Raw genomic sequence first — 26,060 nt, 5'->3', positions numbered from 1 at the left:
CCCTTTTAAACCCCTTCCTCTCCTTCCACTCTGTCCCACTGGTACCAATTCTATAAAACAGAAACTAAGCTAGAGTGATAATAAGCAGACTGGTGGACCTGGGGATGGTAGGGGCAGGAGGGCATACTTGGGGTGAGAGGTGACAGATGTGTTCACCATCTTGATTGTGGTGATGGCTTCATTGTTACGTGCATATGTCAAAACCTATCCAGTCATACACCTTAAACACCTGTGGTTTAGTGTGTGTCAATTATATTTCAATAAAGCAGTTTTTAAACTTGCTGAGCCCGGCAGCTGACGAGAGCCTCTCCTATGGGGCCCACGCTGCAGCCTCCGCTCAGAATCCATGGACGAACTGCAGGGCCTCAGCTGCCTTCAAAACACTTCCTCTCCTTCCTGCCTATCCCAGTTGGGATCCCGGGGCCCTGGATAAAGATCCAGGAAACACTGGTTCAGGACAAATATGGTGAAGACACCCAGGGACCAGAGACCCAGGCCCTGGAAGGACCCTTCCCCAGGGCCTCCCACCCACAGGGAGGGTACTGCGTGGGCGAGGGCAGCACAGGCCCAGCCTCCCTGGCTGACAGCCGAACAGATAGAGAATGGGCATGGGGGAACCTTGGTCCCTGGGGGTACAGTGTGCACCCAGACAAGTGACCTCAGAAAAAGGCACGCTCACGGGTACCCACATACACCTGTGAGCACGTGAGGGTAACCCAGAACCTAGGAGACAGAGGAGGGAAAGAGACTTATTCCTGCCCTTACCCATTAGACCAGGAATCGTACATTTACACGTGTAGTGCGTGCACACACATGTACTCATATACACATGGATGCACAAGGCAGTACACACAGAACACACATCTACTACACGTGGGCCATACATCTAATAATAATGGCAGCCATTCATCAAGTGCTAACACGTGCCAGGCTTTGAACTGAGAGTTTTACATATACTTACTGGTTTCACCCTCACAGCAAACTGATGAGGTAGGAGGGACAGTATAAGCCCATTTACCTGATGATGAATCAGCCTCAGAGAGATTGAGCGGCTTGCCCAAGGTCACACAGCCAGCAGGATGGGGCTTTTGGAGCCAAACCCAGGCAATCTGACTGCAGGGCCAGGGTCTTAGCCATTCAGCCTTAACAGCCAAGAAAGCATGGGTTTGGATACACTTTTTAAATATGGTCATAACTGATAAAACATGAAAAACATGTTCATCCGTGTCCCACACAGGGGGATACCTGGCATTCTATTATGTTGCCTCCACACTACAGGTGTGCATGCCGCCAGACAGGGAACTGCAAACCGTGTTTTCACACACAGCCCTCATCCATCACTGATAGGATGCAGAACGGTGCAGCCAACGTGGAAAATGGCCTGGCAGCTCCTTATAAACACCTACCATATGACCTAGCAATCACGCTCGTGGGCACTTACCCAAGAGAAATGAAGACATCTGTACAATGACCTGTACGCAAATGGACAGTAACTTTATTCAAAATAACCCAAACCGGAAACAACTCAAATGCCCTCCAACTGACGAATGGATAAATAAAACACGGTACATCCACACGATCAATACTACTCTGCAATAAATGAACAGAACTATGACACAACAAGAAGGAACCTCAAAAGCATGTTAAGTGAAGGAAGCCAGACTCAAAAGGCTACACACAGTCTGATTCCATTTGTGTGACAGTCTGGAAAAGGCAGAAGTGCAGACACAGAAAGATCAGTGGGTATCGGAGTTTGGGGAAGAGGAAAGCAACACAAAGATGTTTCTATGGCGACAGAAATGTTCTATACCGTAATTGTGGTAGTGGTTATACAAATTATACATTTATCAAAACTCACCAAAATATACACTTGAAAATGGTGAATGTTAGTGTCCATAAATTATACCTCAAAAGCAGCAACAATGACTAACAAACCAGGTCTTTATGAAGATGGGAGGAAAGCGGGGCTGGAATCTCTGACCCACAGCCCCCAGCATCCCACCACAGGCAGATCCTAGGATTGGACCATCTGACAAGAGACCCCAAAGCCTGGTCAGGGCTGCCACTCTCAGCCTTAAGTTCCCTCCACTTCAGTGAAGTGGCTGTGCTGTTCCCTGTCCCCTGTAGGTCTGAAGAGAGCACTCTGGCAGCTGCAAAGCAGCTTCACCGATTCCTGGGCCTGCTAAGTGCTGTGCCGGCCTCTTCCTGCCCACAGAGACCAGTGTGGTCTCTGCCCACTGAGCCACCTCTGTGGGAGCGACGTGAAAACCCTTTCTGACTTGCTGGGCATCTCCTGCCCATGGACCACGGTCACTTGCTGCTCACCAGGCCCCCGTTGAATTCCTGACCGTAACCCGCCAGCCCCACCATGTTCCCAGGCCCCAGTGGAGTCCGAGCACCCCACATCCAACCTGCCAATCCCACCTCTGAAATAAACATCCCTGGGCCCCGCACCCTCCTGTCCTCCCCACCGCCGTGGCCCTAGCCCAGTCTTCATCACTCCTCTTTGAACAAGGGCCAGGGCCGCCACGTACAGCCACGTAGGCTCTGCCCTACATGCCTCCGGGGAGCGCCATTCTCGTGGGCTACAATAAGAAATACAACCTTCACAGGTATCCAACGTGGCAGCCCTGACCAGGGTGATCACCCCCTCCCCAACCCCTGCTGTCCCTGCTTCTGCTACCTCCCTCCTCCATCTCAGCTGGTATTATGATCCTGGGTGAGGAAGGAGAGAAAGCAAAATGAGAATTAATCCTGAGCACAGCTCTGATGCCAAGGGCCAGAGGGACAGCTGGGGGCAGGGCTCCCTCCCTATACTTTAACATACACTATGACCCCTTAAAATCCCCATTCTATGGATGAATGAGTTGCAATTCAGACTGGTTAACCAACTTGCCTGAGGTCACACAGCAATTAAGTGGCAGAGCTGGGACCTGAACCCTGATCTTCCAAAGCCACATCCAGGGTCCTTTGCCCTACTCAGAAGCTAACACTAGAGCTCATTTTCCCCAGGAGCCCAAGATGGCAGGCATAGTGGGGAAAGGCTGTGTGGAGGAGGTGTTGGCCAGTCCCAGGCAGGGGAGCGGCCACAGCAAAGGGCCTGAAGACGCTGGGCCTGTGAGCTGCACAACTGCTCTCCCAGTGGCCAGCGGTCCTGGGTAGAGCCCCAATCTCGCCATCTGCTCCCAGCAGAGCTCCCAGGGAGGCTCCCCTTAGTGACAGGTTTACAGGCGTTTCGGGAGCCACAGTGGGATCACCCCGTCAGGCGAGGCTGCTGCTGACACACTGGAAGCTCCCCCACCCCACCCCGGCAGCCCATTCCTCCTGGGCATTTATAAGCTGCCAGACACAAGCCTGCCCAGCCCTCCGGGTGACCCTCAGCCAGCTCCGGACCACATTCCTGCCTCTCGGTGGGGTCCCAGGCAGAGATGCCAAGACACAATGTAGCCTCCGGAGTGACCTTCCTACTGCCCCCGCCCACACTCTGCCCCAGAACCAGCCTGGCAGAGCCCCGAGTGCCCAGGCTCTGTTGAGCTGGGCTGCCAAGGAGAGAGGGAGGGAGCAATGACAGTTGAAAATAACCAACCTCTATGTGGCTGAACAGGCAGTGTCTTCATTACACCCCCAAAGACAAAGGTCCTCAGAAGTGAAGTTACTCACCAAGGTCACCCAGCCAGAGTAAAGAGCCCAGATGTGAACCCAGGCCTGCTGCCTCCAAACCCAACTCTGAGACCCCATTTTTCTCATCTGTAAAATAGGGACCATGGCAGACCTTCCTGGTATTCTTGCAAGAATTAAAGAGATGCTGTATTTAAAACGAATCTAGTAAGTAGCTGCTATAATAATAGTTATTAATAATTCTATTATTAATAATAGTTGCTAATAATTATATTATTGTTGTTGCAATTGACATCAATCTGTACTCTCCTACGCCTTTGCTCAAGCTATTTCCCCCGCCCTGCATATCTTCTCTCCCTGCCCCACCCACACCTCTCCAAATCCCACCCGTCTTTCAAGGCCCAGCTGGATCCCACTATGTTCTGAGCCTGTGGACCCGAATACCAGCGCTGACACGATCATTTGCATCTCCAATGAGGGAGGCTTACCTCACTTTCTGGACAGTACAAGACAGGGCAAAGAGCACGAGCCCTGGAGGCAGGAGACCGTGGTTTCAAAACCCGGCCATGCCACAGACTTGCTGTGTGACTCTGGGCAAGGTGCTTCACCTCTCTGGACCTTAATTTCTTTCTTTGTAGAACAGGGTCATCATAGCTGCCCTGCCCACCTCTCCAGGCCATTGTGAGAACCCAGTGAGTTCACAGGTGTGAAAGAATGTTTCAGACTTTAACACCTGATTCCAACATAATCTTATTATTTCTTATAAAAGCAACAACCACCACCACAGGAAATGATCTGTTCATTTACGCCCAGTGGGAGGCCAGACACTTCTATTTTAATTTATCCCAAACGCCCTAATCCCAGATTGCCAGGGTGGTCCTGACTTGGGGCTAGTTTACACACAGTCACTGAACAGGGCTCCCTCTGGGGGAAAAGCTTGGGAGATTCGGGAGAGCAGGTGGGGGAGGGCCCTGAGTGAGATGAAAGTAAAACTACACAGATGTGAATTTCTCTGGGTTCCCCCTCAAGGGGCCCACCTCCCTCACCTGCCTCTAGCCTCAAGGGCTGGCCCAAGCCCCTTTCTCTGCTGGGAACCATTCCTTCCTCCTTCCCACCTATAAACGTGCCTTTCTCTCACTCTTCCTTCAGACCTTGATTTTAAAGCCCCCTTTCTCCCAGAAGTCTCTCTGATCCCCAGACCAAGTCCAAGGATCCCATATGCCCCTAAGAGAGCATCCACCACCCCAGCAGCCTTTCTCAACTCTGGATCCTCCACAGAATTAAGCCCAAATGCCTTGAAGCACCCACTATATGTAATGCACTGACTTGTCTTCTTCACACCCAGGATGGTTCTGGGCATGTGCCATCCTTGGTAGAGGTCGAGTCACTCAGACCATTTTCTGTGCTCTGTGGTGCAGCTCTCTGGCTAGGAACGGCTTCAGGGTTATTTGCTTGTCTCCCTGATGGGCTGTGAGCCTCCCGAGAGCAGAGACCATTGTCTTTTTTTTTTTTTTTTTTAACTGCTGTTTCCCCAGGGCCTAGCTCAGAGCACACAGCAGGTGCTCAATAAAAGCCATTGACTGAACTGCTACTGTTCAGTTCTTCAAGCCACTGATAACTGGCAAGTGTCCAAGGAGCACCTACGTGGTGCCTTGCCCTTTCTGGTGTCCTGTGGAGAAATTAGAGAAAGAAGGGACCAAAGGGACAGCTTCCTTCACTGCCCAGCACCAAGATTCCACACTCCATGTCTGACTACAGCCCTGCCTGCTCCAGAACCTGCCAGCACTCCCCACTTGCCTGCAGGAAGAAGGAGAAAAATCGCAAGGTTTTTTTTTTCCTATATCAGGCACCTGATTCCTTTCTTGTACAACCTTGTCTCATTCTCCCAAGCCCTGAAAGTTAGGGATCTGTGGGAAGCAGCCTCGAAGATGCCCCAGTGATCCCCACCTCCACCTCCTAGCAGTCCCCTGTAATCCTGTAAGCCCATTTGTAATCCTCTCCCCTTGGGTGTGGAGTGGACCTAGAAACTAGCTTCTAACAGCTGAAGTAATGGGACGGGACTCCCAAGCCTGGGTTATAAAAAACCTTTGGCCTGGGCTTCCCTGGTGGCACAATGGTTAAGAATCCTCCTGCCAATGCAGGGGACATGGGTTCGATCCCTGGTCCAGGAAGATCCCACATGCTGCGGAGCAACTAAGCCCGTGCGCCACAACTACTGAGCCTGAGCTCTAGAGCCCGCGAGCCACAACTACTGAAGCCCATGCGCCTAGAGCCCGTGCTTCACAACAAGAGAAGCCACGACAATGAGAAGCCCACACACTGCGACGAAGAGGAGCCCCAGCTCGCCGCAACTAGAGAAAGCCCGTGCACAGCAATGAAGACCCAACACAAACAAAAATAAATAAAATTAGTTAATTAATTAAAAAAAAAAAAACCTTTGGCCTCTCTCTTGGTTACTTTCTCTTACCTCTCTCGGGTCGCTCCCTCTGGGGAAGCCAGCCATGTAAGGTAGCCCTGTGGAGAGGCCCATGTGGGAGGGACCAGGGACCACCAGTCACCATGTGAGTAAGCCTGGATGTGGCTCCGCCTCCAGGCAAGCCTTCAGATGAGCCTGCAGCCCCAGCCAACAACTTGACCGTAACTTCACAAGGGACATTAAGCTGGAGGCACCTAACTAAACCGTGTCAAGATTCCTTACCCACAGAAAATGTGAGATAATTAAATGTTTGTTTGTTTGCTGTTTTAAGCCACTAACTTTTGGGGTATTTTGTTATGCAGCAGTACAGATCACTTAGTTCCATCTTATAGATAAGGACACAGAGGCTCTGAGAGGTAATAACTTGCCCAGGGTCACACAGTTAGTAAGTGGTGGAGCTGGGCTCTGAACTCAGATCTGTCTGGCTGTGCAGCCATCCTCACTGGGCCACAGCTAGCTGGCCAGCATGCTCGGTCCCCTCTGCCCTACATGAACACTCCACTCCACCCTGGTCAGTCTCTCCATGACCTCTGCAGCCCCCATGAATATGCCTTTGTCATTTAGGGTTAGGGGCCACGTTAGCACCCAGTCATCTGCCCCAGAGAGCTCGGCTATGCGTACAGCAGGTCCTGCTGGTCCCTGGAAGACCGAATGAATCCACAGGGACGAGGTGGGCAAAGGAGAGTGGCAGGGAGTGGGCAGGAGGGGCACCCTCACGGCCAAGCTAATCTCCACATGGAGCCTCCTGCTCTCACTCACTCCACGGCATCCCAGGCAACCAGATGTGCATAGAGGTGCGTCTCCCAATATCTTCACTTCAGGGAGGGAACCAGCCCTCCTCCTACTCCTCCCCTATCCCACCCCAAGATTCCAGATGATAACCATTCTGAGTTCGCCTCCTGGTCCCTGTCTTCCCAGCGCCCCCCACCCCCCAAAGCCCCCAAGCCAGGCCTGAGAGAATGAGGGGGAGCATGGCTCAGTCACATAAATCCACACACCACGCAGACCATCACCCTCAGTTCCCCTGACACAAATCCACACTCACTCGCGTGCACATGTGTGCATATACACACAGTGGGTGTGCGTCTAATGTGGACACAGCACCCAGGGAACGCTCTGTCCCGGGGGCCTGCCAGAGCTGGAGGAAACAGAAGATGCCGTCTTGGTCCTTAAAGGCAGACAGGCGCTTGTCTGTACACACTTACGAGCACACACGGGCCTGGAGGAACCTTCGGGGAAACCTTCACCTCTGTTTACAGAGTGCTTGCTGTGTACCAGGCGGGCTGCCCTTTATGCTAGTTAGCTCACTTACTCTTTCTACAGCCCTTCCAGGTAAACCCTCCCACCCCCAATTTATGAAAGTGGACACTGAGACTCAGACAAATAAAGGCACTGACCCCAAGTCACACAGCCAGTAAGAGCAGAACAGGATTCAAACTCTCACCAAGAACACGCGTCCCACTCCCTCTCCAGCCCTACCTGGCCTGTCACCCAGCTCAGGGCTCACATCTTCCACCCCATCGGCCCCCCCCCAGGCCACCTGCAGCTCCAACTGCGATGTGGTCCAGCAGCCCGGGGCCCGTGCCCCACACTCTTCCCTCTTACTCAGTGACCAAGCATCTGCTGGGTGCCACCGGGTGCCAGACACTAGGCTGGGTGAAGAGAACACAGATGGATCAACCTGATTCCTCCCTCCCCACCGCCTCTGGAGCCTACAGGCACAAGTGGGGTGTGTGTGTGTGTGTGTGTGTCACGTATGTTCAAGACACACCTGCCAGGCTCTGGGGAGCTCACCTTGGCCTAAAACTCCAGAGCTGCTGCCGGGAGAGAGGAGGCTCCTTCTGTGCTAATCCCAGATCTCCCAAGTCCATGGGATGGCCTGTCCCCTGCTGCCTGAGTGAGAATTAGGAACCCAAGGAGGGGAAGCAGGGAGTTAGCTGCCGAAGGGATGAGGTCTGGATTCCCTCTGAGCCGCTAACTACGCAACCCCAGTCAGCCATTTCCCTTTCCGAGCCACAGCATCCCCTTCTGTAAAAGGACAGTGGGAACCAATCTCTCAGGTCCCTACACCCCAGCAACTAGGATTTGTGGGTCCAGAGACCTGGGGGTGACATGTACGTCTGGGCGCATGTGTGTGTGTCATCCGCATATCAGCCCCTCAGCAACGGGCCCATCCCTTGCCCTGAGGCGGGGGGGAGGAGCCTTAAAGAAAGTAAAGGAGGAGGGCAGGGAAGAGGAGGGGAGGGTTGGGAAGGAGAGGGGAGGGGGGCTTCCCAGGATCGGGGCTGCCTCGCTCTGTGCTCTCCCCACCCCCATCCTGCCCTAAAGACGGGGAGCAGCTCTGGAAATCTGCCTGATGAAAAAGATCAAGCATGTAACTGCTGAAACCAAATGAGAATTCATGTCTCCCAAGGGTCCCCTGCCAGGCTGGTCCCAGAGGAGCCGGACTCCTCACCACCAGCGCACCCACGCGCGCGCGCACGCACACACACACGACTCGCGCAGAAACACTGACCTCTACAGAATAACAGTCTCACAAATGTGAAACTGTGTGGCTGCTCACACGTGGAAACGCAGACACAAAATATTCAGTCTCTTAACTATGGCACAGATAGTGACACATTACGCGGGTATACACAGAAAAAGACCTAAAACCCAGATACACATGATCTGCAGTCACCAGAAACAGAAACAGCCAGGACACGCCCACAAACACACAACTAGATACGCCCACACAACCCCTCACCTCTCACTGTAACCCGGCAACCCAAAATCTTCAGCTCGAGCCAAATCAGACCCCCAAGGCTCACGTGAAAATACCAGCAGGAGCCATGTAACTATGTCCTCAGGAGTCAGGCTGCTGAGAGCACCCCTAGGAAGGAGTGAACCCCCTGCATCTCCCACTCCCCCCAACTCCCCTCCCAGAAGGGGGTGAAACCAAAGCCACCGGGGCAGCCAGTGGACAGGTGTGGGGACACGTAGGTACGGACATGGGTGACGACATGTGTGGACACGCATGCAGGGTCCTGGCTAAGGGGCCATGCGGGCACAGGCAAACACCCCCTCGCCACAACTCCCAACTCCCATCGCCTGTTAGTGTTGATGGCGGGCTGAGGCCGGGGCCAGCTTACAGGGGACCCAGGCTGAGGAAGGTGGTCCAGGTAAGCGGTTGGAGGCCAAGGCAGATGGGGCATTTGATTAGCACTCACCCAATGGCCCAACTCCTGGAGTTCTCAGTGCACCCCAGGCTATCCTCCTGTCCCCGTTGGGAGAGGAAGGAATAGGACCCTGGCCTCAGAATGCCTCTCCGCTTTAGCTTTCCCCTGTGTTAAGTCCTTATTCACATGGTCTCCTGTACTCCTCACAATACTCCTATGAGGATGCTACTATCATTAGCCCCATTGACAGATGAGAAAACCAGGCTCAGGGAGACACTTGCCCTTGCTACCACCCATGTGTATCTACTCCAGAGCATGAGCTCTTGACGGCCACAGGCCATCTCGGGTAGTCTTGGGGTCCTCAATCTCCTCTGAACCCTGCATTCTAAGGCAGCTGGAGGATGGTGTGCTGCGTCCTGAGCCTGTTCTGAGGGCCTCTCTGTCCTTCCCAGGCCACTGGCCTGCCCAAGTCTGACTCCAGTGGAAAATGTCAGTCGGCTCCAGACCCTCTGCCAGCAGGCTCCACTGGAGCCAATGAGCCCAGAGAGGTGCCCCCACCCCAGGTCAGCCCAGCCTGAGGCTCAGGCCAAGGCCCAGGCCACGGGCACTGCCTCTGGCCAGCTCCGGATTATGTGTCTTCCAGGGCCTTCCATCTGTCACTTGGCCCTCTGGGCCCAGGATAAAATTCATTGCCTTTTAAGAGAGACAATGATTTGCTTTTCCCATGTCTCCTTCCCTGTCTTTTTCTTTTTTAATCAGAAATTACTCTTTCAAAGTCCAGGGCCTGGAAAGGGGAAGTCACCTGGTCACCAGTCCTGGCCACAGCTTCCCATTCACTCCTGCCACCACCCTTCTTCCTTCCCGGCCCTTTCCCTGTTCCCGCTGAACCCAGCACGGAGACTGCCCCACCTCCTAATGCCCTGCCCGAGGAGGGGAGGAGGGCACACAGTGGAGTGTGGCAGGGACCCCCCAGGGTCAGCCCACACCGTCCTGGCGCCAGCCAGTTTGCACAGGAACCCCAACTACGGGGGCCCAGCGATGACAAAACAAGTCCCTGGGAAGGCCTTCCCTTCTGGGTCCGGTGCCACATCGGCCATGTTCCTCCCAAGACCACAGTACTGGGGCCAGGCAGATGAGGGGACGGGAGCAGGGGCCAGCAGGGGCCACCCAGCGCTCCTTCCTTTCACCACCTCAGCTGCCTGCCTGTCGGTCTGAGCACAGATGTGAACCCCAGGAGTCAGAAGCACACGCTTTGAGAACTGAGGTCAGGCAATGTGGTTTGCACCCCTGTGTGCTTAGGCACAAGCCAGCACAGGTAGCTACCCACAGACACCTCCAATGCACACTCATGAACACAGACACACACACACACACACACACACACACACACACACACACACACACTTACATATTCGCGTGTACCCACACATCTCTCCATGGCTCCACCATGGAGCACAGCACTGACCTCCATGGCCCGCATCCCAGAACCCACAAACAGGTCCCCCAGCTGTCTGACTGTGGTTTGCCTCAGTTCTAGGAGGGGGCAGTATGGACACTGGGACCTCACATCCCCCCTGGATGCCGATCAGCGCCCTGGGGAGGTAAGAGGACAAGGAGACTTTGTGGGGAGACTCAGCTGTCTGACCTCCTGCTGTCTGCCACGGAAGGACGTCTCTTCCTGCTTCTCCCAGCCCCCCTTGCCTTCCCCCCGACCCCAGTACCTGTCACCCAAAGGCACCCCCTCCCACAGCCCCGGAGCCCACCAAGGAGTGAAGAGGCAGGCGGAATGGCCATGCCCTCAGCCCCAGTGCCCTTCGGCCCCAGCCTCCCCAGGTGGTCCCCAGGCTGTGGATGGGCAAACCCTCAGGCATCAGCTAGGGTCCTACCGTGAAAGGTGCTCCGGGTGATCTGTCCCCCCATCGTGGGCAGCGGGTAGCACGGCCACCTCCGTTTGGCTGGCTGGCCTCGTCACCGAGACGCCCTGGTGGCCAGCTCCCCTCCTCCTGCCCACCCCCCTCCTCCGTGGCCAGCAGCAGCCGGCATGGCAGGGCCGAGCCTGCCCCTCCCGCACGCAGCCCGCCGGCCGCAAGGCCGGCCACACATGCACACACACCCCTCTGGCCCCGCTCACGGCTGCCTCCCAGCTCCCACCCACTCCCGGAGCCTCCCCACCTCCCTGCGCTGATCTGTCATGTTTATTTACATAAGGAGGAGGAGACTGGAGGCTTCCTGAAATAGCCGAGCTCCAGAAAGCACTGGAGATGCCCCAGCCAGAGCAGGCAGACACACACGGACACACACACACAGACTCACACACGCACATTTCCTATCACACACCTCATCACACACACACACACGCACACAACCTCATCATTCACCCAGGCTACAGTCATTCACATGCCATTATGCACCTGCTACACGCAGACGCTGGGGGAGATGACAGGATGCCATGGTAAGCAAGACAGACCTTGTCTCTGCCCTCAAGGTGCTTACAATCTGGCTCGTGCAGCTTAATAACAAAGAGCTGACATCACTCCTATCTTCTTCCAGGCTCCACTGCAAGTGCTTTACGAGTATTAACCCCTTTGGTCCTCACAGGCTGAATGATGAGGTCAGCATATGGTTATTATCAATAGGTACCATTATTATTACTATCTGAGAAATGAGATGAGAAAACTGAGACGAAGAGGTTACCTACCTAGAAGGTGGCAGGGCTGGGCTGCAAACCCAGGCAGTCTGGTACTGGATCTACACTTTTCCCTCCACACTAAACCATTCCTTTAATCACAGACGTACAAAACACACACCAATATACACAGACCGCACTACCCGTCTATACTACATCACAGCTATATGCACAAACACAGACTGGTGAGCACTTGAAAGCATTCACCACAGTGCACACAGCCACCTATTGCCCACCAGCACACATACCTACACATCCACACCTCACAGTGCACACCCACAGCACACGCTCGCTCCCACAGACTCACAAAGCCTCTGGAGAAATCCTGAGGTGCAGAACCTGGCACCTCACACTCGGCGGAGGGAGAGGTGCAGCGAGGGCAGAGGGCGGCGGGACGGCAGGCCCCTCTAGCCCCAGGCGAGCATGCTGGGACCCCAAGGCATCACCAAGAGCGCAGCCGCCACGTACTGAGCGCTCAGCGTGCAGCACGCGCTGCGTGCACTGTCTGATGTTTATTCCAGGTGGCAGGGGCTTCTGTTATGTCCATTTTACAGAAAAGAAAGTGGAGGTCCTGAGATGCTCAGGTTACCCAGCAGGTCAGAGGCATAGCCAGGACTCAAGCAGACAATCTCCCAGACATCACCCATCAGAGGCTCTCCCAGGAGAACAGGACAGCTCCCTCCTCCCAGGCCCTGGCTCAGCCCCAGCTCCTGTCCCCGGGGCCAGGGATCTAGTTTCCCAAGGAAAGATCTGGGTGGGACAAGATGAATTTGGAGAGATGGGCAAGAACCAGAAAATAAGAATCTTGTAGGCCATGGTAGGAAGCTTCGATCTTGTCTAAGTGCAATAGAAGTAACTAATGAGAAAAGAGGAGAGTGATATGATAGATGTTTTTTTTAAAAAAATCAGTCTTAGTCCTTTCATAGAAAATAGGTTGTGGGAGGGTTTGAGAGTGAAATAGGGATATCTGTGGAGGGAAGGCTAGTGGGCAAAGGGGTGGGGCTGGCGAAGGAGCCGTGGGAAAGGCAGGGGCTGTCCTGTACCAGATGGAACTCAGAGACCTGCACACTGTGAAGGGCTGTGTTGGGCCCCGCGCCCTCGGCTCAGTACCCTGCTGCTGCTGTCATCCTGAGTGGGTCTGGGGGAGGGGCAGAGGGGGGAGGGGCATTCGGGACAGACCTAGGGTCACCAACCAGAAGGCTGGGCAGGCCTGGGGTGGGACAGCCCCCAAGCCCACAGTGCCACACCCCCTCAGACCAGAGGCCTGCCTGAGACTCCTCTCTGGGAGAAGCTTCGACACCCGATTCCACACAGGGCGGTTCCTTTCTACGGGTACATGCTTACTCACGGCTGTGTGTGGCCACATGTACACACACATACACACTCAGTGGTACACGGACCCAGTTCCTCCGGGACAGGGAGGCTAAGTCAAAACCTGACCGAGAGGAAATAACCCAAACGCTTTGTATGGGGTAAATAGTCACAGAAATGGCATGGCAAACACAAGGCCTTATCGTGTGCCCAACAGTTCTAAGCACGTGACACATATTAACTTGTTCAAGCCCCACAACAACCCTAAGAGATCAATTGCATTCATATGCCCATTTTACGGATGAGGAAACTGAGGCAAAGAGGCTGCTCTGGAGGCTGTTCCTATAGCAGCAGAGTCAACCCCCTTCAACCTGTCTGTTTTTAAATGCACCAGCTTAGGCCCTTCCTCACCAACCCCTCCCACTTGGCCAGCCTGGTCATCCCACCTACACCCAGCACTGGGAACCCCTCTTCTGGGAAGCCCTGCTAGGGCCCCCGGTGCAGACTGAGTCCCCTTTCTTGGAGCCTGTCTCTCCTTTGAGCCCGAGCTATGCCTCTCCCAAACCCCTGTCTTACTGTACCCTACACAGGGACAGCCATAGCCTAGCTGTGGCCTTATCTGCTTGCCCTGGCGTTTTGGATGCATCTCAGCAATTCAACATGACCAACACTTATTGAGCACCTACTGTGTGCCAGACACTAAGCTATGCACTGGGGACACCATGGTGATCGACAGTAGACAGGCCCTGGCTCTCGTGGACTTACAGCCCAGAGGGAAACAGACATTTATCAAGTAGTATAGTGAGGAAGATACAATCACAATTCTAGAAAAGTGCTCTGAAAAAAAGCAGGGCTCGGGGCAGGCTTTCCTGAAAAGCAATAGTGAAGGGTAAGTAGGCACGTCCCTGTGTTGTGGAGGTAGGTTAGGGTGGAGGGTGCTCCGGGGAGTGAACATAACATGTGCAAAGGCCCTGTGGCTGGAGGGATCCCAGCCCATTCAGGAAGCAAGGTTCTTATGTCTGGAGCAGGGACAGCAGCAGAAGCCTGGGGAAATTTTCTGGGGGCAAGCCAAGGGGGCAAGGGACAAACCAGGAGGGCCTCAAAGAGCAGGGTGAAGAATCTGGCCTTTTTTCTGAGGGCAATAGGGAACCCCTGATACGTTTCATCGGGGGGGCAACAAGACCAGGCCTACATTGCTGAAAGGTCACTCTGCCATCCAGCGTGCAGAATGCACGGGACGGGGCAGAAGGCACCAGGCGAGAAAACAGTGGCAGTCACGGGGTCAGGCCTGCCCCTGACTCACCCTGGCTCCTCGGGCCTAGTGTCATGCCTGTACAACGCTGCCTCTCAGAAAATACCTCACCCATGGAACTGAATCTGCGTAATGCTCTGGAGACAGGAGCGAGGGGAAGTAACCCAGCAGGGATGGATGGGGGCAGGGTGAGTCCTTCAGGTGAGCGGTGGTCCTCACTCTGGTCACATGAGTGAGAATGGAGAAGAGAATTGAGACACAGCCTGGGCGGCCCCTGAGCCTTCACAGCACCATTGTCCGAGGGGTTTTCTAGCAGATTTCCCTGGGTCCTGTTTCCTACAAATCCACTTCCGCAATTTAAGTGGGAAGTGGCAATGTCCTGTGTCTGAGGGTTTCCCCCTGCTGTCTCCCCAGGTCAGCGTCCAGGCCTTTGCAGATGACGTGGCAGCCAGCGCTGCACCTCTTCTGTTTTATTCATCGGTACATCACAAATTTTCATTTGGCCAAAGCATTCTGTTACTAAAAGGGGCGAGAGAACCACTGACCTATATCACTCATCCATTCATCTCGCATTCACTGGTGCCAACTGTGGACCCACTCGTGAGCGAGACCCAACCTCTGCCCTTCAGAAGCCAAGCAGGAGCCACGCTGGGATCAAGGAACGAGGTTCCTTTGGCTCTGGCTGAATGTGTGCAGTGCTTTGTTCTGTAGCCAGAAAGGATGTTAAAAGGGGATGTGAAAGGGAAATCTACAAGCAAGTCTACGGAAGTGACTACAAATGCCACCATTTATTGAACAGTTACTGTGTGCCGGGCACTGTGCCAAGTATTTCACACACATAATCACACCTACCCCCCACCACATCCCCGCAGGATTAGAATCATCCCCATCTTGCAGGCTGCAAAACTGAGACAGAGAGGTTACACTGACATGGAATGTCATGGAGTTTGAAGTCTACTTGAAGTGGAGTTCAGCTGGGTAACACTCAAGGCAGAGTTCAAACCCAGATCTGCCTAACATCAAAATTCATGCTTTATCCAGAACAGGTCAAAGGGCAGGGACTCTTCTTGCTTGGGGAAGAGAAGACAAAGGGACAATGACCTTCTCCTTGAGGAATCAGAAGGGTTCTAGGTGGAGGCAGAAGCTAGGAATTTTTCAGTAGACAGGGGGTGACCTCCCAGGAATGGAGCTTAAATAGAGGCAAGGGAGACTGTGGACTCGCACAAGACTGGACTTCCCACCTGCTAACAGGAGAACCCAGCCTGGAAACCTTGGAGAAAGTAGACCCGTCTGTGACCTGGGCGGCAGTAGTCCCTCAAAGTGCACAGGCCGAAGGCAGGCCTGGGTGTGCCCTTGGGGAGCATCCTGGTCTGACAGAAACCCTGCCCAGGCTTTGGAGAGAACCCCTCCCTCTCTGGCTAGCCCCCGCTGCTTCTGCCCTCTGGCCCCATCCAGGGAGCCCTCGCCCCCTTGGCTCTCTGGGCCCATGCAGCTCCTGAGACCCTACCCCCCTTAGGACCCCCCTCCCCTCCCTGCCATCTCCTGTCTCCTGAGCCCTTTCTGCCTGCCCTTCTTCCCTCCCGGGTCCCATCATGGTCTCCGTGGCGAGCTCCCCACCTCAACCCTCCCCTCACCACATCCTTTCTCATCGACATCTCCCAAGGCCCAGCACCTCTCAGAACGTAAGATCTAGTGCAGACCCAGCAACTGCAGAAGAAAACCTGGGGGAATTCCCTGGAGGTCCAGTAGTTAGGACTCCACGTTTTCACAGCCAGAGGCCCGGGTTCCATCCCTAGTCGGGGAACTAAGATGCCACAAGCCTTGCAATGTGACCATAAATACATAAACAAACGTACAAACACAATAAAACCTGGAACAAGTTCCCTGGACAATAGAAACCATCCAAACTGCGGACTCCAAGCTCTCTGCGGGGGAGGAGCCTCGAGAGTGTTGGGTCCAGCCACTGCCTTCGGGGGCAGCAGAGGAGGCCTAGTAGGTTGTGGATTTTCCCGGGGTCGCACGGCGGGTGGAGGGTAGGAGGACTGAACTCAGGTTTAATGTTTTCCGGTGTTTAACGTGACATACAGGTCAGGGCATCGGAAACCACGGAAGACTGGACAAGGAGAGGGGATAACTTCTCTTTATGAGGGGGGCAGAGGGGCCTGGTAGAAAGAGAGATCAGGGAGGGGAGGCACCCCTGCTGGGAGGAGCTGGGAGGCCCCCCTGGTTGCTATAGTGTCTTTTTTTTTTTTTATCAACAAGGGATAATTTGATTGAGCTGATGAGTCACCTGGCATATGGGGCTTAAGGCCATCGTCCCTGCCTGACTAGACTGGGCTTGGTGCTGGACAATGGGGAGCAGGGAACCCCCACACACACAAGCTTCCTCCCACGCCCAGAACCAGGATGAGAGTGGAGGCCGCTGCCTAGAGCCCGGGAGAGCGCGAGCGCGCATGGAGATGAGGACAAAGCTGCAGGGGAACAGAGAGCAGAGCGGGAGCTGTGGCTGCAGGGAAACCGGAGCCAGGGTGCTCACGGGGCATCCTCGGGGGCTGGGTCAGGTGCCCCAGCAGTGACAGCTGCCAGCTGCCCAGGATGATGGGAACACAACAGGTGCAGAGGCGGGGGCTGGGGACTGAAAGGGAATATGAGCAAACAGCCTGGAGTTGGGCGCCCCTCCCAGGCCCCAGGCCCAGCGCCAAGCAGCCCTGTCTCAGATCCTCCGAGGCTCCTCCCCCTCCCCAGGGCTTGGGGCCCAGGTCTCAGGCCAGCCTGGACGAGACAGAGGGGTCACCGTCCATGCCAGGCAGAAAGGACAGAACAAGGAAGAACAAGGTTTCGATTCCCAGGACAGGGTGTGCCAGATGGAGCCCACACCCACAGAAACCCCAGCTGGAAACAAACATTCGCCTGTGATAAGATCTATGTCCCTGGCCAGATAGGGTAGGTGATATGCCACCCACCTGTGTGGAGGCTGGGAGCTCTGGCCTGGAGGTCAGTCAGGCAAGCTCCACTGCCATGTGACTGGGCAAGCTACAGAGCTTTTCTGAGGCTAGGTGCTTGGCTCAACAAATAATAGTAACCATGGCTGTTGATGTGCTGTTCAGGGACCCAGAGAACTCAGGAATCCAAGTAGAACCTGGAGGAGCTAAGATCTTCACCCCAACCTCAGAGAGGAGTGACCTAGGATAGAGAATGTGAATACAGCACCGAGTACATATGCTACACCAAGGAGAAGAAAGGGAGGACCTGCCTCCACAGGTAATGACCTTCATCATCACCATCACGTACCATTTACTAGCCCTACTCCCCTTGCCCCAGTTCTAAGCTTCGCATGTTACTGCACGCATGCCTTTCACGCAAATGTCATCAGAGTGCTAGGTAAGAGTGGGTTCTTCTAAGTAAGCAGAATAAACATCGTTCTTTGTCACCCGGTTAGCGCTCTATTTTTGTTCGGGTGGAATAAATTTCAAATTTGAAGCCATCCCAGTGATCACAAGTGATAAATTACCAGGGTCTGAACTCATAAGGTTTGCTCCCTAAATTATAACCTTACTGAGGAAGGTGGGGAAGGGCAGACAATGACACATTAAAGGGGGAGGTGAGGCAGAGAGATGGGGAGACCCAAGGTGACGCAGGAGACGGGACACATGCGCCGGCGCAAGACAAGAGCCTCGTCCGCCGGAGACGCGTAAACACACTCGACAGATCCTGCCGCGCCTGCTGGATTACGAGGGAAGCTGGCAGCTAATAGCAGGAGGTTAAATCCCTCCTCCACGGTCAGAGACCACCATCCCCACCCCCTCCGCCTGCCACACACACTCCAACTCACACCTCCAGGGCTCATGGTTCAGCCAGGTCTCCGGGCTGCCCTGTCTGGTCTCAGCACCCGGACAGCTGGAGCCAACCCAAGGCGGGGAGGCTCCCCTCCCCCGGGCCTCCTTCGGCCCACCCCCCTGCCTCTGAGAGTCCCCTTCCTCAGGCTCTCTCCTGCTTCCTTCCCCTCCCAGATCCGGTCTACTGAGGGATGGCAGAGTCTAGGACCAGCCGACGTGGCCCCCAGGTCTACTCCGGTGCCTTGACCCTGCCTCCTGCCCACTGCCAGGGCCTCTCCCTCCAGCACTCGGGTTTAGCCATCAGGTACTGGTGGGCATGACAGAGTGATGGTGCAGGACCCCACAGGGGCCAGGCTCTGGGGCGCTGCCAGAAAGGCCACTGGCAGCCAGACCCCTAGGATCTGACAACACCAAATACTATTCATTGCCACCACTCACGTGCGTCTACACCAGGTGCTTCACAGGTGATGGTGAAGAGCGGGCTGTGGAGTCAGACGACCCGGGTTCAAATCCCAGATCTAACACCTATTTGGTGCCTGTTTTCTCAATTGAAAACTGGGTTGACAATAATAGTGCCTACCTCATAGGGCTACTGGGGTATGAACCGAGTTCCCACGTGTGGTGTGCTCCGAACAGGGCGGATGCACAGGAAGTACCATGGCCGTGGGAGCGCTACTGATGAGACACTCACAGACCTAAAGTCGACACCAAGGCACTATCATTGCCCCACCTTATGGATAAGGAACTAGGACATGGAAAGGGGAGAGCTGGGATCTGACCTCAGGTCAGTTGGCCTCCAGAGCCTGCACTCAGGCAGTGCATGGTGCCCCTCCCAGGAGGGCAGGCGGTGGATACTGGCCAAGCGAATGACCACGGGTACAGCCTTGGTGAGGACCAGTGACCATACAGGGCCCAGGCCAGATCAGGGTGCAGGGGAGGGGCTGGTACTCAGGAAGTCTCAGCAGAGCAGAGAGGCTGAGCTGTGAGTCCCAGGGGCTGTCGGAGGGCAGGTGGGCCCTCAAGTCCCGGAATCCCCAGTCCAAGGAAGAGGCCTCTGCCCAGAGGTGCTCTGCCAGCCGCCTGAGGGCTTCTGCCTCTCAGAAGTCCTTAGTCCCACTGGGCCTGGCTGCCCCACCCTCCTCACCGTGGCCTCTGACCTGGTTCCCCATTACCCATCAGTGGGAGTCCCAGCACCTCCTCCTCCTCCTGCAAAAATTAGGCAGAAACTAAAACAAATAAGTAGCCAGATCAATTAAGACAATTACATGTGCTGCCAGCACCTTGAAACACCTGCTCCGGGTCCACAGAAAGAAAGGGTAGCGCTGGGAACTCAGCACCTAGATGAGGAAATGGAGGCTCGGGAAGTGGAAGACTGCATCCAGGTCACACGCAGCTAAGCTAGGATTTGGACACACCATCTACCAGATATCAGGGCACAAGCGCTGGCCTCTCTGCTGTGTGGCCTCTTGGAATAACAACCCAGCTTTAAAAGCTACAGAACACTTTCACAAAAATCTTACTAGATTTGCAGAAGCCCCTGTTAGGTATACCACAGGGCAGGTGCTCATCCCTTTCAACGGATGAGAGAAACAAGCTCAGGGAGATAGAAATGAATTGCAAGAGCTATATAGTGCCAGAGCGGGTCCGGAACCCAGACCTCAGACTCAGGAGTCCAGGGTCCTGGGCTTTGTCTACTACACAGTGCTGCCCTGAGGAAAGCCACTTTCAATTAAATAAACACAGCATCAGTCAGAGGGGCCCAGGGTTGCCGCAGGTGCAAATGTAAAACTTGCCGATCCCGATATTAACTGGCTCTGCACTTCGGCTGTGTTGTACCCACCGTCGTTGTCCCGCCCTGCCTGGGTCTCTGCACCACCCGCAGACCTCGCCCCAGCCGAGCTCTGGGCCCACTCCCATGCTGGGGGGTGAACAGGGGCTCTGAGTTCTGGGGACCAGATCTTTACACCACGCCCATGTGCAAAGGGGAAGTGGGGATTAATGCAGAGGGGCACCTGCCCTCACAGGCCTGAGACACAAACCTGAAAATGCTCTCAAAAGAGAAAGGGGGTGGCAGGTCCTTTTGGGAACAGGGGGCTCAGATTGGCTCTGAAACAGGGGCTTCTGTTCACACAGAGCCAAAGTGAGTGGCTGACCTGTGGTCAGCTCTGCGCCCACCACTCAGGGGCCATGGCTGGAACACGCTGGACCTTGGCCATGCTGGCTGCAGAGCCGAGGGCAGGACGCCCAGGCACAGAGGCACCTGTGAGTACTTGGGTCTATTCAAGGCCTGTCAAGAGAGGCCTGTGGCTTTCATGCCCACTGAGCCCACAAAGGGACTCAATTTCCTGCCACTACACCTCCAGCCCTACACCCTCACTCCAAACCCAGACATTCTCACATCACATCATCGGTCAGCCCCACAAACAGGGGCTCTTGTCCCTAAAGGCCTGGGGAGACCACGAGCACGCGGCTGGCTCAGTGCTGGCCGCTCCTGCCTCTGGAACCAGAGCTCAGGTGTGGATGATGGAAGGCGACTGTCGGGACTGTGGTCTTCCTCCCTAAAGGACTGCCCAGAAAGGGTGGCCACCGCAGGGTACATGCAATGACAGAAAACCCATTTTCCTCCCTGCAGCTGTTTCCTGCAGCTGCCCCATCTCCCAATTTGTACCTTCATCCGTTGCTCCACCTTCCTTTCCTCTCTCTCCAGGAACATATTCAGGCTCGTCCTCCAAGATGCCATACCCTCCCTCCCTCCTTCCAGCTGCTGGAGCCCCAGGTCAGACAATCCGCCAGCGACCCCAGCAATGCACAGGCTGGACTCTCCAGCATCGAAGTTTAGAGGACAAAACTTTCCCCGAGAGCCCGGACTCCTGGGTTCCAGGACTCCTGTGGCCCATGCTGAAACCTGACCAAGGCTTAGGAAGGTCTGCAGAAGCCTGCGTGGGTTTGGGGAGACTCAGGGAGGGCAGCCTCTTTTAATGTCTGCACAGGTTCCTCCTGCTGGGGGTGAGGGCTCCAGGAGGTGGGTTAATGCTGCTCCTGAATTGGGTCCCACTACTAGGCGAAAAGGAACAAGGATGTCTCCCCAGAAAGCCCCCTTCCCTCTCTAAAACAGTGCCCCACCCATCACAGCCTCAACCCTGCTTAGCTGAACCCAATTCTGCCCAGAGAACAGGTGTTCTCGGCACCAATTAAGGGAGGTGGGCTGCATTAGCCTTTGTTTGGAGGTCTGTTTTTACTAGTCGTAACACCACCTCCATAGTTGCTGTGTGACCTGGAAAAAACCAATCTCCTCTATGGGCCACAGTTTTCACATCTGTAAAATGGGTGCACTAGACTTATGTATCTTTAACTCTAAACCAGGAGTTCCCTGAAGCAGGGATGTGGGAGGGGAATCATTTGGGGAAAGGCAATCAAGAATTGCCCCCCTCACCCCTGCTTTCCACCAGGGTCTGGTGGAAAACCAAGGATGGGTCAGCATGCTCTAACTTACTGCTTCTCAGTCCCCTTCTTGACCCAACCCAACACAGGTACCTCCCCAAGGTTCCGTGGCCTGGTTTACCCCTTGAGTTCTACTAGCCAGGCCACAAGTCTGGTGTCAGCGTCAATTCCCCCATCTGGGAAGTCACGGTGTCCTTCTATAATCCATGCCATGGCTATTCCCACAGCTCAGGCCACCAGCATCATCCTCATCTGGACAATTGTTCCCATAGCCTTTCCCTTCCTCAGGGCTGCCAGGATGACCTTTCTGCCTGACTGATCGGCTGGGTCACTGCCCAGCTCAGAGCCCACAGTGGATAAGTTCAACCCTCCTTTGGGGAGCATTCAAGGTCCTCTGTGAACCGACCCCAGCCCATGCACCTGGCCTCACCTCAGGCTGTGACGTCCCCCAGCCCTGAGCACCCACACGCTGTGCACTCGAACCATGTGTGTCCCAGAACATAGCTGCATCACACAGGTCCATGGCTCTTTGAACATAGTTCCTCTACCTGGAATGCCCCACACCACTCCGGTCACTCAAAAACTCCTACCCTGGGCTTCCCCGGTGGCGCAGTGGTCGAGAGTCCGCCTGCCGATGCAGGGGACGTGGGTTCGTGCCCCGGTCCGGGAAGATCCCACATGCCGTGGAGCTGCTGAGCCCGTGAGCCATGGCCGCTGAGCCTGCGCGTCCGGAGCCTGTGCGTCCGGAGCCTGTGCTCCGCAACGGGAGAGGCCACAACAGTGAGAGGCCCGCATACCGCGGAAAAAAAAAAAAAAAAAAAACTCCTACCCTGCCTTCATGTCTCAGCTGGGAGGGCTCCTTTCTCTGAGGTCATCCCGACGCCCCGGGGCAGACGAGGCCTTCCACCTCCAAGGCATACCCTTGCGTTTGTGCAGCCCGTGAGGACCGAGGGTCCCCTTCCCATACTGGGAGCAACCTGAGAGCAGACAAGTGTCGTTTTAGCTCTGGATCCCCAGCACCTAACACGGTGGGCACTGGGTATGCTCAAACTATATTTTAGGAAGGAAGCAAGAAAAGGAGAGGAATTGGAACAGGGAAGGAAGAGAGGCCAGGGCTAATGGTGAGTGGTTCTACTTGGCCCCATCTGACCCTTCTCCAGGCTCCAGGCCTGAGGCCACCCTCCCAGCCACAATGCCCTAGGTGGACCCAGTGGTACCAGAAGGCAACCAACTGCCTGCCCCATGACCTCACAGCCCCCCGGGGGGCCCTCTTTGTTCCCTGAGCTCTACTGGCAGCACGAGCCAGTGTTCACTTTGGTAGGAACAGCCAAGAAGCCAAGCAGCCAGGTGTGTCCTGGAACACCGAGGAACCAAAGCCTTATCTGACCATCTTCCCTGGAGGCAGCGGGAGAGCATCCACCAGCCCCTAACCGCCCACTGCAGGACTGCACAGAGAAGACGCTGAAAACCACGCACCTGACTCCTTCCAGCCTCTCCCGGATCAAGGCAGCACGGCGATGAGCCCCTCCAGCTCGTTGGCATAAACCATTTATAGCAGCGCATTCAAAACCCACGCCATCCAAGAAGGAAAAGAGCCCGCTGCAATTGCCCGTGGCTCCCCAGTCTGTCGTTTTCCCTTCTCTTTTGTTTTCTACTTTAATGGCAGGAAGCTGTGCTCCGGAGCAATCTTACCCTGGCTGCTCCTGGCAGCAGAGGAGCTGAATTTTCCTTTCAAATTGAAGGAAGGCGATGAGCAAACATCCCTCAGGTGTCAGTGACTTACAGTTTGCAGTTACGAGCATCCATGAGCTCATTCAGTCTTCTCAGTAACTTCAGGAGGCAGTTCTTGCCAGCCCCCACTTTACAGACGAGGAAACTAAGGTTCAGAGAGGTTGACTTGCCCAAGCCACGCAAAACTACTAAGTGACGGGAATGGACATTGTGGCTGACTCCCCAGCATCTATTCTACTCCAAGATGACAGAGGTTCTCCACCCTGGCTACACATTAGCATCACCTAAGGAGGTTATAAAACTACTGATGCCCAACTCCTGATGCCAGACCAATCAACACAGAAACTCTGAGGGTGGGACCCAGGCATGCGTGATTCTAAAAGCTCTCCAGGTGGTTCTAATGTGAAGCCAGAGCTGAAATCCGCTGGTATAAACGAATCATAATGGTTCCATTCCCCTTGCCAGTGATTGGGTCAAGTATGGCCATGTGACCCACTTCTGGCCAATGAAGCATACTGGGAAATTAGCAAAACCCCTCTGAGAAAGGTTTGCTTGCTCCTCAGAAAGAAACACAAGAGGGGTCATTCTTTCTCCTTTAACTATTGTGACTGGTTGTGATTCCTGGGACTGCTACAGCCATGCTGCTACCAGCCCAAAAGGATGCCAACCCATGGACGGCAGAGCAGAGAGATGGAAAGTCCATCATCCGTGACCTCATCTTAGAGCCCAGACTCCACCAACCCTGACACCCACCCACCTCTGGGCCTCCTGTGATCTGAGATAGTACAGCTCTTCATTGCTTAAGCCACTCCAGGTCCACAGTTGTTACATGCAACCATGGCCCCGAGACAGCAGCAGTCATCTTCCCCGTATCCCCCATCGCCGTCATTCCCTCTCAGACCATCCACCACAGGAAGCATAACTGACTGAGGGCCCCAGCTCTGGAGCTCTGAAATCCATCCCAGAGTTTGCTCCAAGGCCTTGCTTCCCACAGCAGCTCCCAGCCAGTGACTGAGTGGGGCAGGGAAAGTAAGGCAGGCCCATTCCTGGGGAACATGGGATTCCTCTGACCAGTGACTATGGCTCGGGCTTGAGGACTCCCCAGGGGCCTTGAAGAACTTTCCTTAGACTTGCACTGTCACCTAAAATGCTTCCACCACACTTTCTTCATTACCTCTCTCCTTCACGCAGGCTTACTTGCACTGAGGTCTAATGGCTCATCCAGCCTCTCCTCATTTCCTCCCTATTTTTCCTCACACAGGCATTTCCTCTATTTTAAAAATTACTTTTGCATGTTTACTCCTCTCTTGATGTCCACTTAATAATACCTGACCCGCATAACAATGGACCTTCACCACTTCATACCTGGACCACCGTGAGAGCTTCCTAAGTGGCCAACCCACCTTTGAGTCCCCTCCAGCCCATCCCCAATCCTTCCTACACAAACCATGCTACTCCCCTACTCAAAAAACTTCAATCATTTGGGAGTTCCCTGGTGGGAGTCTAGTGGTTAGGATTCTGCACTTTCACTGCCATGGTCCAGGTTCAATCCCTGGTCAGGGAGCTGAGATCCCGCAAGCCACGCAGCACAGCCAGGAAAAAAGAAAACCTTCAATCATTTCTCATTTCTTACACCATCAAGTTTAATCTCCTCTGCCTTTCTTTATAGGCAACTGCTGACTCAGACCTGCCCCGCCAGCCAACCCTGTTCTTTCATTTACGCACCTGGAGGGCTTCCCCATGTGGGAGCAATGCTGGCTATTTGCAGGGCAGAAATGATTGACACAGCCCATTCCCAATGAACACCGAAGCTGCCCAAGATCTGAGTACCAATTCTACCCATTTCCACAGATGTTCTCAATGGCAAAGTCTCCCTCAGACTCCCTCCCATTTCTTTACCGCCCCCCCACCCACGGGTTATTTAACAAGAGAAATACATTTTACACACAAACAGTCCTCCATCAACAAGAAGCAAATCCTCTCAAAGACTGTTACAATAATGAAAATGACTATTATTCAAAATGATAACAATATGAAGAGGAGGATGATAAAGCTGAAGATGGTTGTGATGATGAAGAAAACAGTAGTAATGATAATGTATGAAAAGCAGGAATAAAAAGTATTCTAACAATATGATCTCGGTGATATAAATATATATGCAAGTAGAACTGACTTCCCCTTGACCCCTTGTCATATTAACCAAATTCCTTTAGAAACTGGATTTGCTAGTGACGAAAAACGGAGATAACATAGACTTTTAAACACGTAAGGTGTTTCCTCTCACATAGAAGTCTGCACGCATGCAGCCCAAGGCTAGTGTGGCAGCTCTGCAGTCATCAGGGACCACGCTTCTTCTATCTTTCTACCCCACCATTCCACATGACACTTCAAGGTTGCCTCATGATCCAAGTCAGCTGCTGAAGCTCCAGCCACCTTGTCTATATTCCAGGTAGGAAGCAGGAGGAACACAGAAAACCAAAATCAAAGGACCTACATCAGCTATCTGCCCCTCTTTAAAGGAGCCTTACTCAAAGTCCACCCAACAATTCTA

General features: G+C 54.4%; 1 protein-coding gene across 1 annotated transcript in view; it reads right to left on the bottom strand.

The window, feature by feature from the left end:
* Nucleotides 1-11,326, bottom strand: part of NEURL1 (neuralized E3 ubiquitin protein ligase 1) — a 34,108-nt gene extending 22,782 nt beyond the window's left edge. Inside the window, exon 1 of the mRNA XM_060125296.1 lies at nucleotides 11,139-11,326. Within this exon, the coding sequence (XP_059981279.1) occupies nucleotides 11,139-11,172 (34 nt within the window). The 5' untranslated portion in view covers nucleotides 11,173-11,326. The remainder of the gene's footprint in view (nucleotides 1-11,138) is intronic.
* Between the last annotated feature and the right edge of the window lie 14,734 nt (nucleotides 11,327-26,060).

The sequence above is a fragment of the Lagenorhynchus albirostris genome, chromosome 16 (assembly GCF_949774975.1).
Source record: "Lagenorhynchus albirostris chromosome 16, mLagAlb1.1, whole genome shotgun sequence".
Lineage (NCBI taxonomy): Eukaryota > Metazoa > Chordata > Mammalia > Artiodactyla > Delphinidae > Lagenorhynchus > Lagenorhynchus albirostris.
Note: the sequence above shows the minus strand (reverse complement) of the source record. Positions and strands in the feature narration are given on the sequence as shown.